At 37.9% G+C, this 17,183-nt stretch overlaps 1 protein-coding gene across 5 annotated transcripts in view; it reads right to left on the bottom strand.

Moving 5' to 3' along the window:
- Positions 1-17,183, bottom strand: part of CEP57L1 (centrosomal protein 57 like 1) — a 74,265-nt gene that overhangs the window by 54,607 nt on the left and 2,475 nt on the right. For 2 of the 5 annotated variants that reach the window (XM_063667059.1, XM_063667058.1), the window contains exon 2: positions 14,369-14,463. The exons of the other annotated variants lie outside the window; for them this stretch is intronic. In XM_063667059.1, the coding sequence (XP_063523129.1) occupies positions 14,369-14,404 (36 nt within the window). In that variant the 5' untranslated portion in view covers positions 14,405-14,463. The remainder of the gene's footprint in view (positions 1-14,368; positions 14,464-17,183) is intronic. 5 annotated transcript variants of the gene reach the window in all.

Raw genomic sequence — 17,183 nt, 5'->3', positions numbered from 1 at the left:
TTCAAGATGGATTAAAGACTTAAATGTTAGACCTAAAACCATAAAAACCCTAGAAGAAAACCTAGGCATTACCATTCAGGACATAGGCATGGGCAAGGACTTCATGTCTAAAACACCAAAAGCAATGGCAACAGAAGCCAAAATTGACAAATGGGATCTAATTAAACTAAAGCGCTTCTGCACAGCAAAAGAAACTACCATCAGAGTGAACAGGCAACCTACAAAATGGGAGAAAATTTTCGCAACCTACTCATCTGACAAAGGGCTAATATCCAGAATCTACAAAGAACTCAAACAAATTTACAAGAAAAAAACAAACAACCCCATCAAAAAGTGGGCAAAGGACATGAACAGACACTTCTCAAAAGAAGACATTTATGCAGCCAAAAAACACATGAAAAAATGCTCACCATCACTGGCCATCAAAGAAATGCAAATCAAAACCACAATGAGATACCATCTCACACCAGTTAGAATGGCAATCATCAAAAAGTCAGAAAACAACAGGTGCTGGAGAGGATGTGGAGAAATAGGAACACTTTTACACTGTTGGTGGGACTGTAAACTAGTTCAACCCTTGTGGAAGTCAGTGTGGTGATTCCTCAGGGATCTAGAACTAGAAATACCATTTGACCCAGCCATCCCATTACTGGGTATATACCCAAAGGACTATAAATCATGCTGCTATAAAGACACATGCACACGTGTGTTTATTGCGGCACTATTCACAATAGCAAAGACTTGGAACCAACCCAAATGTCCAACAGTGATAGACTGGATTAAGAAAATGTGGCACATATACACCATGGAATACTATGCAGCCATAAAAAATGATGAGTTCATGTCCTTTGTAGGGACATGGACGAAATTGGAAATCATCATTCTCAGTAAACTATCGCAAGAACAAAAAACCAAACACCGCATGTTCTCACTCATAGGTGGGAACTGAACAATGAGAACACATGGACACAGGAAGGGGAACATCACACTCTGGGGACTGTTGTGGGGTGGGGGGAGCGGGGAGGGATAGCATTAGGAGATATACCTAATGCTAAATGACGAGTTAATGGGTGCAGCACACCAGCATGGCACATGTATACATATGTAACTAACCTGCACATTGTGCACATGTACCCTAAAACTTAAAGTATAATAATAATTAAAAAAAAAGAAAATTATGAAGATAAATTGGCTTAAAGAAATAAAAACACGTAAATACATATGCCCCCAATACAGGAGCACCCAGATTCATAAAGCAAGTTCTTAGAGACCTACAAAGAGACTTAGACTTCCACACAATAACAGTGGGAGACTTTAACACCCCACCTTCAATATTAGACCAATCAACGGGATAGACAATTAACAAGGATATTCAGGACTTGAACTCAGTTCTGGACCAAGCAGACCTAATAGACATCTACGAACTCTCCACTCCAAATCAACAGAATATACATTCTTCTCAGCACCACATCACACTTATTCTAAAACTGACCACATAATTGGAAGTAAAACACTCCTCAGCAAATGCCAAAGAACACAAATCATAACAGTCTCTCAGACCACAGTGCAATCAAATCAGAACTCAGGATGAAGAAACCTACTCAGAACTGCACAACTACACGGAAACTGAACAACCTGCTCCTGAATGACTACTGGGTAAATAAATATTTCTGCCAGAAATAAAGATGTTCTTTGAAACCAGTGAGAACAAAGACACAACATACCAGAATCTCTGCGACATATTTAAAGGAGTGTGTAGGGGGAAATGTATAGCACTAAATGCCCACAAGAGAAAGCAGGAAAGATCGAAATTCGACACCTAACATCACAATTAAAAGAACTAGAGAAGCCACAGCAAACAAATTCAAAAGCTAGCAGAAGACAAGAAATAACTAAGATCAGAGCAGAACTGAGGAAGATAGAGACAGAAAAAACCCTTCAAAAAAATCAATGAATCCAGAAGCTGGTTTTTTGAAAAGATCAACAAAATAGATACACAAATAAAGGAGAAAAGAGAGAAGAATCAAATAGACACAATAAAAAATGGTAAATGGGATATTACCACCAATCCCACAGAAATACAAACTACCATCACAGAACACTATAAACACCTCTACGCAAATAAACTAGAAAATCTGGAAGAAATGGATAAATTCCTGGACACATACACCCTCCCAAGACTAAACCAGGAAGAAGTCGAATCCCAGAATAGACCAATAACAGGCTCTGAAATTGAGGCAGCAATTAATAGCCTACCCACCAAAAAAAGCCCAGGACCAGAGAGATTCACAGCCAAATTCTACCAGAGGTACAAAGAGGGGCTGGTACCATTCCTTCTGAAACTATTCCAAACAACAGAAAAAGAGGGACTCCTCCCTAACTCATTTATGAGGCCAGCATCATCCTGATACCAAAACCTGGCAGAGACACAACAAAAAAAGAAAATCTCAGGCCAATATCCCTGATGAACATTGATGCGAAAATCCTCAATCAAATGTTGGCAAGCCGAATCCAGCAGCACATCTAAAAGCTTATCCACCACAATCAAGCTGGCTTCATCCCTGGGATGCAAGGCTGGTTCAACATACACAAATCAATAAATGTAATCCATTGCATAAACAGAACCAATGATAAAAAAACACATGATTATCTCAATAGATGCAGAAAAGGCCTTTGACAAAATTCGACAGCCCTTCATGATAAAAACTCTCAATAAAGTAGGTATTGATGGAACGCATCTCAAAATAATAAGAGCTATTTATGACAAACCCACAGGCAATACCACACCGAATGGGTAAAAACTGGAAGCATTCCCTTTGAAAACCGGCAGAAGACAAGGATGCCCTCTCTCACCACTCCTATCCAACATAGTATTGGAAGTTCTGGCCAGGGCAATCAGCCAAAAGAAAGAAATAAAAGGTATTCAAGTAGGAAAAGAGGAAGCTAAATTGTCTCTGTTTGCAGATAACATGATTGTATATTTAGAAAACCCCATCGTCTCAGCCCAAAATCTCCTTAAGCTGATAAGCAACTTCAGCAAAGTCTCAGGATACAAAATCAATGTGCAAAAATCACAAGCATTCTTATAAACCAATAACAGAGAGCCAAATCGTGAGTGAACTCCCATTCACAGTCGCTACAAAGAGAAAAAAATACCTAGGAATACAACTTACAAGGGATGTAAAGGACCTCTTCAAGGAGAACTACAAACCACCGCTCAAGGAAATAAGAAAGGACACAAACAAATGGAAAAACATTCCATGCTCATGGATAGGAAGAATCAATATCATCAAAATGGCCATACTGTCCGAGGTAATTTATAGATTTAATGCTATCCTGATCACAGTTACCATTGACTTTCTTCATGGAATTGGAAAAAACTACTTTAAATTTCATATGGAACCAAAAAAGAGCCTGCATAGCCAAGACAATCCTAAGCAAAAAGAACAAAGCTGGAGGCATCATGCTACCTGACTTCAAACTATACTACAAGGCTACAGTAACAAAAACAGCATGGTACTGGTATCAAAACAGATATATAGACCAATGGAACAGAACAGAGGCCTCAGAAATAACACCACACATCTACAACCATCTGATCTTTGACAAAGCTGACAAAAACAAGCAATGGGGAAAGGATTCCCTATTTAATAAATGGTGTTGGGAAAACTGGCTAGTCATATGCAGAGAGCTGAAACTGGATCCCTTCCTTACACCTTATACAAAAATTAACTCAAGATGGATTAAAGACTTAAACGTAAGACCTAAAATCATAAAAACCCTAGAAGAAAACCTAGGCAATACGATTCAGGACATTGGCATGGGCAAAGACTTCATGACTAAAACACCAAAAGCAACAGCAACAAAAGCCAAAAATTGACGAATTGGATCTGATTAAACTAAAGAGCTTCTGCATAGCAAAAGAAACTATAATCAGAGTGAACAGGCAACCTACAGAATGGGAGAAAATTTTTGCAGTCTATCCATCTGACTATCCATCTACAAAGAACTTAAACAGATTTACAAGAAAAAATCAAACAACCATGTCAAAAAGTGGGTGAAGGATATGAACAGACACTTCTCAAAAGAAGACATTTATGTAGCCAACAAACATATGAAAAAAAGCTCACCATCACTGGTCATTAGAGAAATGCAAATCAAAACCACAATGAGATACCATCTCATGCCAGTTAGAATGACGATCATTTAAAAAGTCAGGAAACAACAGATGCTGGAGAGGATGTGGAGAAATATAAACGCTTCTACTCTGTTGGTGGGAGTGTAAATTAGTTCAACCATTGTGGAAGACAGTGTGGTGATTCCTCAAGGATCTGGAACTAGAAATACCATTTGACCCAGTGATCCCATTACTGGGTATATACCCAATGAACTATAAATCATGCTGCTATAAAGACACATGCACACGTATGTTTATTGCAGCACTATTCACAATAGCCAAGACTTGGAACCAACCCAAATGTCCAACAATGATAGACTGGATTAAGAAAATGTGGCACATATACACCATGGAATTACTGGGTATACACCCATTACTGGGTATACACCCAAAGGATTATAAATCATTCTACTATAAAGACACATGCACACGTATGTTTATTGCGGCACTGTTCACAATAACAAAGACTTCGAACCAACCCAAATGCCCATCAATGACAGACTAGATAAGGAAAATGTGGTACATATACACCATGGAATACTATGCAGCCATAAAAAAGAATGAGTTCATGTCCTTTACAGGGACATGGATGATGCTGGAAACCATCATTCTCAGCAAACTAATGCAAGAACAGAAAACCAAACACCACATGTTCTCACTCATAAGTGGGAGTTGAACGATGAGAATGCATGGACACAGGGAGGGGAACATCACTCACCCGGGCCTGTCGGGGGGTTTGGTGCTAGGGGAGGGATAGCATTAGGAGAAATACCTAATGTAGATGATGGGTTGATGGGTGCAGCAAACCAGCATGGCATGTGTATACCTATGTAACAAACCTGCATGTTCTGCACATGTATCCCAGAACTTAAAGTATAATAAAAAATATATATATACTTTTAATTCTAATATTTAAATGTTATAGATCTACAACCCAGTAAAGATTCATACTTTTAAACAGTATTTACCAAGACTTGCTCTATGGAACCCTGGTTTCATAGGATGTTAATTGAAGTTACTCCCTAAATTAAATGTATCTCCTGGCAAATAACTTTCAGGAAATTGGTAAAACAAAATTAGCCTTCTTTACCTGCAAGTCTTGTCAGTATCTTTAATATGCTACTATCATTGTAAATTTCCAAAATGAAGATGAAGCATGCATTTTCCAAATTTATGTACAACAGAAACCTTTTTGGTGAATACTCTTAAGAGATTAGCATTCTGGTGAATACTCTTAAGAGATCAGCATTCCACAGAACAGACTTCAGGTAATGTCTATAATGTTTATATACATAATCATCAAAGCAGCTCTACACAGGAGACTACTATTGAGATATTATGAGACATGTAATTGATAACAAGAAATAACAACTGATAATAGAAATAACAAAGAGCAAATTGTCCACAACATCCTTGTTAGAAATTTTTATTTCTAGTGTAGGAGAGTAAAGGAAGAGAAAGAGACTCTCCTATTAAAAATGAGTTACGAATTCTAGCATTTGTGTATTTAAGCTTGCTTGATTAGTAAATAATCAGTCTGCTACATCTGATGGAATGGCACATAAAAATTGCGAAGTTAATGTACCTTCAAAAGTACTTAACAGAATCATGATATAGCCAAATCATTCAGTAGATGCTATAACATCTTGTTAATATAATTCATGAAACAATACTGTGGTTTCTCTTCAGAGCATATAAATCTTTCGCCTTTTTTAATTCAAGAAATAAGGAGGGCTCATAAATGAGATGGTAAAATTGAGTAACAGAATTCAAACAATTTGCATGAATTTATTTTGAAACAAGAAATAGAATTTGTCTCTCGTATTTTCTAAATTAATAACGACCAAAAAAATCACAGCACAAGGTCTCACAGGTATCATCTACCCTTTTGAACAGAGGAATGCAGGAAAATGCAATTAAGTCAAACAAAATAAGAAAAATGGGGATGGCTGTGGTGTCTCATGCCTGTAATCCCAGCACTTTGGGAGGCCGAGACAGGTGGATCACTGGAGTTCAGGAGTTCGAGACCAGCCTGGCCAAAATAGTGAAACCCTGTCTCTGCTAAAAATACAAAATCAGCAGGGCGTGGTGGCAGATGAGGCAGGAGAATCACTTGAACCCTGGAGGCAGAGGTTGCAGTGAGCTGAGATCGCGCCACTGCACTCCAGCCTGGGTGACGAGAGTGAAACTCAGTCTCAAAAAAAAAAAAAAAAAAAGAGAAAAATGTAGAACATTAAATATTGTAGTCCTTATAAGCTTTGGTGTCAGAGACTCCTCCAAAGCACTACTGCTTACTGGTGGGGCATTACATTCAGATTCACTGGTGTGGACAACACTAGTTTCTAACTAGTTCTGGGATCTTGTCCTAATTAATAGCTTAACTTCTCCATAACTTTATATATTTATGAATTAAATAAAATGAATAACTTAATTTTGAAGTTTTCATCCATTTCTAAAATTCTATTAAAAGAGAGTTGTACTTACAAATATGAACTTATTTTTTCTTTTCTTTTTTTTTTTTGATACAGAGTCTCTCTGTGTCGCCCAAGCTGCAGTGCAATGGCACGATCTCGTCTCACTACAACCTGCATCTCCCAGGTTCAAGTGATTCTCCTGCCTCAGCCTCCCAAGTAGCTGGGATTACAGGCATGTGCCACCATGCCCAGCTAATTTTTGGATTTTTATTAGAGACGGGGTTTCACCATGTTGGCCAAGCTGGTCTCGAACCCCTGACCTCAGGTGATCCACCTATCTTGACCTCCCAAAGTGCTGGGATTACAGGCGTGAGCCACCATGCCCAGCCACAAATATGAACTTTTACTGAAGCTTTTGCCAAATTCTTGAGTTCTAAACCTGGGGTAACAATTAAGTTTTGTCTTCTCTGTGAATTCTCTTATGAATACCTTAATGCTCTTATTTAGACAACCATTAAGTCTAGATTTTTAAAAATAAAAAGAATCCATAATTTGCATTATTTAACAGGTATCTGTAACATGTGTTTTTAAGGCTTTAGAAAGACTATTAAGCAACTTATAAAATTATATGTAATAAAAGAAGGAAAATATAAAAAGTTCTGATTACTATGAAAGAGAAAACTCTCCTCTAACCTACACACAAAAATATTAGATGATATATAACTTTAAAAAAATATATAGCCAAGCTCAAAAGAAAAAGGGGAAATGCCCAGATGCTAAAAACAGAGAGAAAATTCAAGCCAGAATTGGTGAATCATGGTTGGATTTTTTAAATGTTTGAAATGATTAAGAAAATCAGATTTATTTAAAAATATAAGTCTAATTTATTAGGTTCACAAAAGTTGCTTACTTAGGAAGATACTGCTTATTAGAATTGAAGGTCTGTTTTGATAATTGCTTAAGTATCTGATAAAATGATAGATTAAATTGAAAATTGTAGTCTGAAATGTGAAAGAAATTTGTTTGTAAATACTATTACCTATTTAAGGAGAATTTTATCTTTTATACTTACAAGTTAACCAAACATTAATTTTATTTCGTTCGTTTTTTGAGATAGAGTCTTACTCTGTCGCCTAAGTTGGAGTGAAGTGGCGTGATTTCAGCTCACTGCAACTTTTACCTCCTGAGTTCAAGAAATTTTCCTGCCTCAGCCTCCTGAGTAGCTGGGATTACAGGTGTGCACCACCATGCCATGCTAATTTTCTTTTTTTGTATTTTTAGTAGAGACAGGGGGGTTTCACCATGTTGGCTAGGCTGGTCTTGAACTCCTGACCTCAAGTGATCCGCCAGCCTCAGCCTCCCAAAGTGCTGGGATTACAGGCACGAGCTATCATGCCTGGTCTTGAACATTAATTTTAAAAAAGCCAAAGTCCTTATTTCCTTGCAAAAACTACTATACTTAAGATAGATGTAGTACAACTTGTAAGTTAAACTCAAAGTCTTAGGGAAAACTGCATATAAAAAATTACAACTTTAATAAATTGAATACTAATTAAAATAAATGAAAAGTATTGAGTTTCAAGAGAAAAGTCCACCTCTGACACTAAAAACACTAACTGACAACAAGGATACCCACTATCAGTAGTATTATTTAATAATGAATTGGAGATCCTGACAAAGGGACAAACAGAAAAAGAAAATAAGATGTGTAAGAGTGTAAAAACTGTTATCTGTAGGAAATATGATTTTCTATATAGAACAACCCACGATAATCTAGATCAGCGGTCCCCAATCTTTTTGGTACCAGGGACCAGTTTCATGAAAGACGATTTTTCCATGGACCTGGGTTAGGGGTGGGGATGGGATGGTTTCAGGATGATTCAAGCCCATCGCATTTATTGTGAACTTTATTTCGATTACTATTACATTGTAATACATAATGAAATAATTATACAACTCACTGTAAAGTAGAATCAGTGGGATCCCTGAGCTTGTTTTTGCAACTAGACAGTCCCATCTGGGGGTGATGAGAGACAGTGACAGATCATTAGGCTTTAGATTCTCATAAGGAGTGTGCAACCTAGATCTCTCACATGCACAGTTTCCAAGAGGGTTTGTGATCCTGTGAGAATGCTACTGCTGATCTGACAGGAGGCGGAGCTCTGGGGGTAATGCAAGCAATGGGGAGCAGCTGTAAATATAGATGAAGCTTTGCTTGCTCACCTGTTGCTCACCCCCTGCTGTGTGGTCTAGTTCCTAACAGGCCACAAACCAGTACCAGTCCATGGCCCGAGGGTTGGGGATCCCTGATCTAGATAATCTATCTAGAAAATGTAATTTCAAAACATATATTTGCACAATAGCATCAGAAACTATATGAATCATAGGGATAATGGCAAATAAAAATTTGTAAGGGCATTGTGAAAAAGAACAAAAAGATGGGACTGTTTTTCCAGTTATTAAGATTGATTATGGTACTTTAGTCACTAAAATAGTGGTATAGGCCTGAGGTGAGACAAAAGGGACTGATACAAAAGAAAAGAGAGTAAACAAACTTTTACATATGTGGGAATTTGGTATATGAAAAAGAGGGCATTTCCATGGAGAAAGGATTGGTTATTCAATATTCACTATGCCAATATTCACTATACAGTGCTATCCACAGTGTAAAATATAAACATATATCTCTACTCCATGCCAAACACAAAAATAAATTCCAGCTAGACTGAACATCTATATGTGAACAACAAACCTTTGTTTTAGAAGAAAATATAGAGTATGTTTCAGACTTTGGGTAAGAAGAGATTTCTTAAGACAATTTACAAATAAAAAAGAAAAAATGATAAAATACTATATAAAAATTAAAATTTCTGTATAACAAAAACATCATTGATGTTATCTTTAAAATAGAAACATATATGACATAAAAGATTAGTATCTGAAATACAGAAACAAGTTCTATCCTATAAATCATTAAGAAAAACACAAAGCTCAATTAACAAAGGAACAAAAGGTACAATGGAAGTTAAAAGACAAGAAAACATGAATAGCTAAAAGGACAAAAACATTCCACTTCATTGATCAGGAAAATGCAAATTCAAACAATACAGAAATTATTTTACACCCATTAGATTGAAAAAAATTTTAAAAGAAGCCTATCAGGACCCAGTGCAGTGGCTCATGTCTGTAATCCTAGCACTTTGGGAGGCTGAGGTGGGAGGACTGCTTGAGCCCAGGAGTTCAAGATCAGCCTGGGCAATACTGTGAGACCCTGTTTCTACAAAAAAAAATTTTTTTAATTAGCTGGGTGTGGTGGCACACACATGTGTTCCCAGCTACTTGTAGGGCAGAGGTGGGAGGATTGCTTGAGCCCGGGAGGTTGAGGCTTGCAGTGGGCTGTGATCGTGCCACTGCACTCTGGTGTGGGCAACAGAGTGGGATTCTGTCTCACAAAACAAAACAAACAAACAAAAAACAAACAAAAAAACCACATCTATCAATATTAAGTTTTGTCAAGGATGTGGGGAAATGAAAATTCCCATGAACTGCCAGTGGGAGTATAAACTGGCAAAACATAACATTTTAGAGAACAACTTGAAAAATGTGATCCTGTGTATATCCTATAACTCAGCAATTCCACTTCTCCGAATTTATGAGTGAACCCTAGAGAAAATGGCACATATCTGGGCATATGTATAATGATGTTCACTGCTGCACTGCTTGCAACAGAAAAAAAAAGAAAAAAAACCCATAAATACACGTTAATAGGGACTGGATAAATAAGTTGTATCATATTCATACAATGAAACACTATACACCAGCTAAAATTTAAAAACAAGATCTACATTTAGCAACACAGATAAGCTCTGAAAATATATTGTTGAGTAAAACAGAAAGTAAGTTACAGATAGTAAGATATCTTCTATGTAACTTTTTTTTAAAAGACAAAGACAATATATGACTGTGCCAAGAGCACTTTCACAACCTATGTGATATTTTATTTCATTGAAAAAAAAAAAAAACTAAAGCAAACTAGGTAAAATGTTAACATTTGTTCATTCCAAGGGGTAGTTTAAAAGGGTATTTATTTTGTTACTCTTATTTTTTGTTTGAAATATGTAATGCTTTCAAAAATGACATATAATTTTAATATCTTACCCCTATATATGTATATATTCATGTAAAATGTGGATAAGGAAAATAAGTAGAAAAATAAGAATAAAGTCAGTAGTGAGACTGGTTTATAAAATTCATATTGTATGTTGCGTATATTGCTAGAGTTGGCTCACAAATCTTTCAAGAAGAGCAAAATGAATATAGATTCAGCAATTATTGGTTTTTAAAAATCTATCCATTAATATATGTCAGAAATACTAGAGATTTAGTCATTCAAAGCATACTACAGTAAATTTGGAGACACCAAAAACAGAAAAACTGGAGAAAATACTGAAGAGTAAACTTGATTTAAGTGGTTTACTCATTTATTCCTGAAAGATGGAACCAAAATAACATAGAAAAAAGGGGGATGGTATTCTGAGAATAGTATGTATGACAGTGTTTCAGAAAATACGTTTTTTGAAGGGCTGAAAAGAATATCATTCAAATCAATCTTGTTAAGGAATTCAAATCGACCTTGTTAAGGAAAACTTAAAAATAAAATATACAGATTCAAATTTAAGAGCCTTTATGATTCATTTGGGCAATACACATACACCCCACACATAAAAGTACACATATAATACTTGGTTGACAAGACATTTTTCAAACAGCCAAAAGAAAAACTAAGAAAGCATTTAGAGGCAAAACTGCTTATGCTACTATATAGTAAATAATTAGTATAATTTCCTTTAAAAACTTAAGTTGAAGTCAGTTATCATACAAAGAGATATTTTAAGTTTACATGGCTTCAGTGTTTCATTGTAGAGAAGTGTCAAACTATTGTGGAAAAATCACAGGTTGATTTTTGCAACCTTTTAAGACTAGGCAAAAAAGTAGCAAAAAACAAAAACAAAAACCAGCAATGTAGACAAGCAACAAGGTAATTCAATTGGAGAATAATATTCTTAATTGTAGAAAGTCTTCCTAACAATTTTCACTTACAGCACTCAGCAAACTGCACATGCTAACAACAGATAACTAAAATGAAACCGTTAGTCCGGTTTCCTGATACGTTCCAGATAAAGTTCTCCCTGGCCTCATCTTTAGGCTGACTTCAGGTGTCTCTCTCAAGGAACAGTTTTGAAGAATGGCACCAATATAGTTGTACAGACTCAGTATAATGGTCTTTTAAAAAAGTTTTTCACCTTTTAATATTATTGATCAAAATAATAATTTCAGAACCAGCAGAAACTTTATTAATAAAAATATAAATCTAGGCACAGACCTTATACCTTTTACAAAAAAAAAAAAACTAAAAAATGGATCATAAACCTATATGCAAAACACAAAGCTATAAAAGTTCTGGAAGACAGGAGAAAATCTAAATGACCCTGGGTATGGCAATGACTTTTTAGCTACAACACCAAAAGCATGATACATGAAAGCTGACTTCACTAAAATTAAAAATTTCTGCGTTGCAAAAGACATTATTAAGAGAATGAAAAGACAAGCCACAGACTTGGAGGAAATATTTGCAAAATGCAGGTCTGATATAGGACTTGTGTGTCCAAAATATACAAAGCACTCTTAAAACTCAATAGTAAGCTGGGCATGGAGGTGCATGCCTGTAGTTCTAGCTACTTCGGAGGCTGAGGCAGGACTGCTTGAGCCAAGGGGTTTGAGGTTACAGTGATCTATGAAAGTACCACTGCACTCCAACCTGGGTGACGTAGCGAGACCCTGCCTCTAAAAAACAAAAACACTCAACAGTAATAATAATTTTAAAATGGACAAAAGATCTGAAAAGACACCTCACCAAACATGATACACAGGCAGCAATAGGCATATGAAAAGATGCTCAACATATGTCATTGGGGAATCACCAATTAAAACAATAATGAGATATCATTACATACCTATTAGAACAGCTAAAGTCCAAAACACTGATACCACCAAATCCTGGCAAAGGTGGGGCGCAACAGGAACTCTCATTCATTGGTGGGAAATAGAAAATGGTACTGCTGCTTTGAAAAACAGCTGTGTGGCTGGGCGCTGCTTTGAAAAACAGCTGTGTGGCTGGGCGCGGTGGCTCACGCCTGTAATCCCAGCACTTTGGGAGGCCGAGGCGGGCGGATCACGAGATCAGCAGATCAAGACCATCTTGGCTAACATGGTGAAACCCTGTCTCTACTAAAAACACAAAAAATTAGCCGGGCGCGGTGGCGGGCACCTGTAATCCCAGCTACTCAGGAGGCTGGGGCAGGAGAATGGCATGAACCCAGGAGTGGAGCTTGCAGTGAGCCGAGATAGCGCCACTGCAGTCCAGCCTGGGCAAAAGAGCAAGACTCCGTCTCAAAAAAAAAAGAAAAAAAGCTGCGAGTTTCTTACAAAGCTAAACATAGGGTCACCTGAGATCCAGCAATCATATTCCTAAACGAGTTAAAAACTTATGCCCAGAAAAAGCCTGCACATAAATTTTTAGGACACTTTATTCATAATTGATAAAAACTGGAAGCAACTAAGATGTCCTTCAAAAGGTGAATAAGCAAACTGCGATATATCCATACAATGGATTATTTTTCAGTGATAAAAACAAATGAGCTCTCAAGCCATACATATAAAGACATAAAATAACTATAAATGCACATTGCTAAGTAAAGGAGCCAGTCTAAAAGGCAACATACTGCATGATTCCATGGTCCATGACCAAAGTTAGCAAAACCTCTCAATACCAGTTCCCTAATTAATTACTCTTCCAAAATGTAACTGTGAAAATTTACTGATCTAAAGAAGTTCTTCTAAATTCCATAACATCTATTGATATGTTGCAGCAAAAAAGGCAGACTTTTTTTTTTTTTTTTTTTTCCTAAGATAGAGTCATACTCTGTGGCCCAGACTGGAGTGCAGTGGTGCAATCTTGGCTCACCGCAACCTCCGCCTCCCGGGCTCAGGTGATTCTCCTGCCTCAGCCTCCTGAGTAGTTGGGACTAGAGGTGTGCACCATCATGCCCGGCTAATTTAGAGATGGAGTTTCACCATGTTGGCCAGGATGGTCTCGAACTTCTGACCTCAGGTGATCTGCCTGCCTCAGCCTCCCAAAGTCTGGGATTACAGGTGTGAGCCACCATGCCCAGCCAAAAGGCAGACATTATGAATATAAGAACTCTGAATTAAACAATGTGAAACTGTATCACATTTAATAAAATTTTATGTGACCAGTAATTACATTTCCTAAGCTACAGATTCGGTAAACTTTTTTTCTTTCTTCTTTTTTTTTTTTTTTTTTTTTTTTTGAGACAATCTCACTCTGTCACCCAGGCTAGAGTGCAGTGGAACAATCTCAGCTCACTGCAACCTCTGCCTCCTGGGTTCAAGTGATTCTCTTGCCTCAGCCTCCCGAGTAGCTGGAATTACAGGCGCCCACCACCATGCCTGGCTAATTTTTGTATTTTCAGTAGAGACGGGGTTTCACCATGTTGGCCGAGCTGGTCTCAAACTCCTGATCTCAAGTGATCGGCCTGCCTCAGTCTCCCAAAGTGCTAGGATTATAGGCATAAGCCACTGTGCCCAGCTTTGTTTTTTTTACAACGAACTTTCTAAAATGTTTTTATTATAATGTACCCTCGTCCATCCATTAATTACTTTGTGTTTTTGTAAATGATAGATAAATATGCCATACCTTTGAAAGTTCTGTGGCATTATACCATTCTTCCATTCATTCATTCCTTTATTCTTGCGTCACACATTTATTAAGTTTGTACTAGGTACCAGGCACTGTACTCAGAGGTAGAGATAAGATGATCAACAAAAACAAGCACAGTAGTTCCTCTTGTGTGCTTAAACTCTACTGAAATAAACACACTTTAATCAAATCACGGCACAACTGCAAAACTAATTTGTAACATAAGAGCAACTCAAGGTTTACGGTGCAATAGGTCTATTTACAAGAAGAGTATTTAATTAGATCAGGGACACCTCTGAGAAAATGATTATTTGAGCAAAGACCTGCAGGAAGAGGAGTCAAAGACAGGCTAGAACAATCTGGACAAAGAACACAGTAAAAGAGTGCTGCATCCATACTCACAGTCTCCCATACTCTACTAAATAAAAGTACCCATTGTTGGGCGCAGTGGCTCACACCTGTAATCCCAGCACTTTGGGAGGCCGAGGCGGGCGGATCACGAGGTCAAGAGATCAAGACCGTTCTGCCCAACATGGTGAAACCCTGTCTGTACTAAAAATACAAAAATTAGCCAGGCACGGTGGCGGGTGTCTGTAGTCCCAGCTACTCAGGAGGCTGAGGCAGGAGAATCACTTGAACCTGGGAGGGAGAGTTTGCGGTGAGCCGAGATAGCGCCACTGCACTCCAGCCTGGGCGACAAGAGCAAAAACTCCTTCTCAAAATAAATAAATAAATAAATAAAATAAAAATAAATAAAAGTACCCATCTGGCTTTTGTACCCTTTACTCTACCAAAAGTTTCTTATCAAGATCCCAATGACCTCCATGTTGCTAAATGTACTGGTCAATTATGAATCCTCATCTCATTTGACCTACAGCAACATTTAACATAACTTATTTTTCCTTCCTCCTTAATTACTTTCTTCATTTTGCTTCTAGAACACCTACTGAACAGTGGGTTTTCGTCTGTTCACTGGCTGCTCCTTCACAGTCACCTTTGCAGAGAACTCCAAATCCACCCAAACTCCATAGAATATCACTTTTGGTGATATCAACTGCTATCAAAACACTACTATAAAATCCAAAATTATATCTATTGCCAGATCTTTCTCCTCACTTCTGGACTCATTTATTCAACTGCCTCCTCTACCTCCACATCTCAATGTGAATTTCATAGAGGCATCTCAAACTTAACATGGCCAAGCTAAAATACCAACCTTTCCTCTCTCTCCCATTCACAAATCTGCAGACTTTCCCATAACAGTAAATGGCACTTCCTCCATTCTAGTTACTCAGGTTAGAAACTTTGAAGCCATTTTTGACTCTTACTCTCACACAATCTGTCAGCAAAATCTGTTGGCTATACTATCAAAATGTATCCAGATTCTCTCACATGGATTATTACTTTAGTTTCCTAACCAGTCTCTCTGCTTCCACCCTTGCTTCCCTATGGTCTATGCTCAACACAATTTAAAACAATATTCACTTCAGGCCAGTTGCGGTGGCTTATGCCTCTAATCCCAGCACTTTGGGAGGCTGAGGCAGGAGGATCACTTGAGGCAATCACTTGAGGAGTTCAAGACCAGCCTGGACAACACAGTGAGACCCTGTCTCTACAAAAAGACAAAAATTATCTCCACTTTTATGTAATTTCAGTTAAAAAAAAAAAAAAGGAAAAAACACAAAATTAGCTGGGCTTTGTTGGCACGTGCCTGTAGTCCCAACTACCTGGGAGACTGAGGTGGGAGGATTACTTGAGCCCAGGAGTTCAAGGATGCAGTGAGCTATGACTACACTCCAGCCTGGGTGACATAGTGAGACTCTGTCTCAGGAAAAAAGAAAGAGGCCAGGCATGGTGGCTCACACCTGTAATCCAGCACTTTGCGAGGCTGAAGTGGGTGGATCACCTGAGGTCAGGAATTCAAGACCAGCCTGACCAACATGGTGAAACGCTGTCTCTACTAAAAATACAAAATTAGCCAGGTATGGTGGTGCATGCCTGTAATCCCAGCTACTTGGGAGGCCGAGGATGAAGAATCACTTAAACTTGGGAGGTGGAGGTTACAGTGAGCCAAGATTGTGCTATTGCACTCCAGCCTGGGCAACAAGAGCAAAACTCCATCTAGACAGAGAGAGAGAGAGAGAGAAAGAGAGAGAGAGAGAGAGAGAAAAGTAGTCATTTTTAAAAAGTCAGATCATGCCCTCATCTGCCCAAAACTCTCCAATGCTTTCCCAACCCAATTAAAAATGTTAGTCCTTTCAGTCACCTACATGTTCTCCTACCATTACTTCCCTTCTCTGCGACCTGTTATTCTCCTCTTTGTACTCTTTGTGCTCCAGCCACACTAGCCTTCTTGCTATTTCTCAAATGTGCACTCAGGCTCCCGCCCAAGGCCTTTGCACTAATTCTCTTCATTAGAATGCTATTAGCCCAGGCATCTAAATGGTTTATTCCCTCCCCTACTTCATATCTCCTCAATTGTCCCCTTCTGGATTAGGTCTTTTCTAACCACCTTATTTAAAAGTGAACCTTGTCTCTCACATCCTGGCACTCCCCATTCCCCTTCCCAGTTGTTTTATTCTCCACTGTATTTGTCATTTCATTTACTAAGTGTTTTACATATTTATTTACTATCTCTCCTCAGTAGAATGCAAGCTCTATGACGGTAGGAATTTTTATATATTGTGGTCAATGCTGTATCTTCAATGTCCTGTTATATAAAAGGGACTCAACAGAGATTTGTTGAGAAAATGCATGGGTGAAATGGAATATGAGAACCAATGACTGAAAAATGGTCTGTATGGCTGATCTG

The sequence above is a fragment of the Pongo pygmaeus genome, chromosome 5 (assembly GCF_028885625.2).
Source record: "Pongo pygmaeus isolate AG05252 chromosome 5, NHGRI_mPonPyg2-v2.0_pri, whole genome shotgun sequence".
NCBI classification, from domain to species: domain Eukaryota; kingdom Metazoa; phylum Chordata; class Mammalia; order Primates; family Hominidae; genus Pongo; species Pongo pygmaeus.
This window is presented reverse-complemented; position numbering and strand designations above follow the sequence as displayed.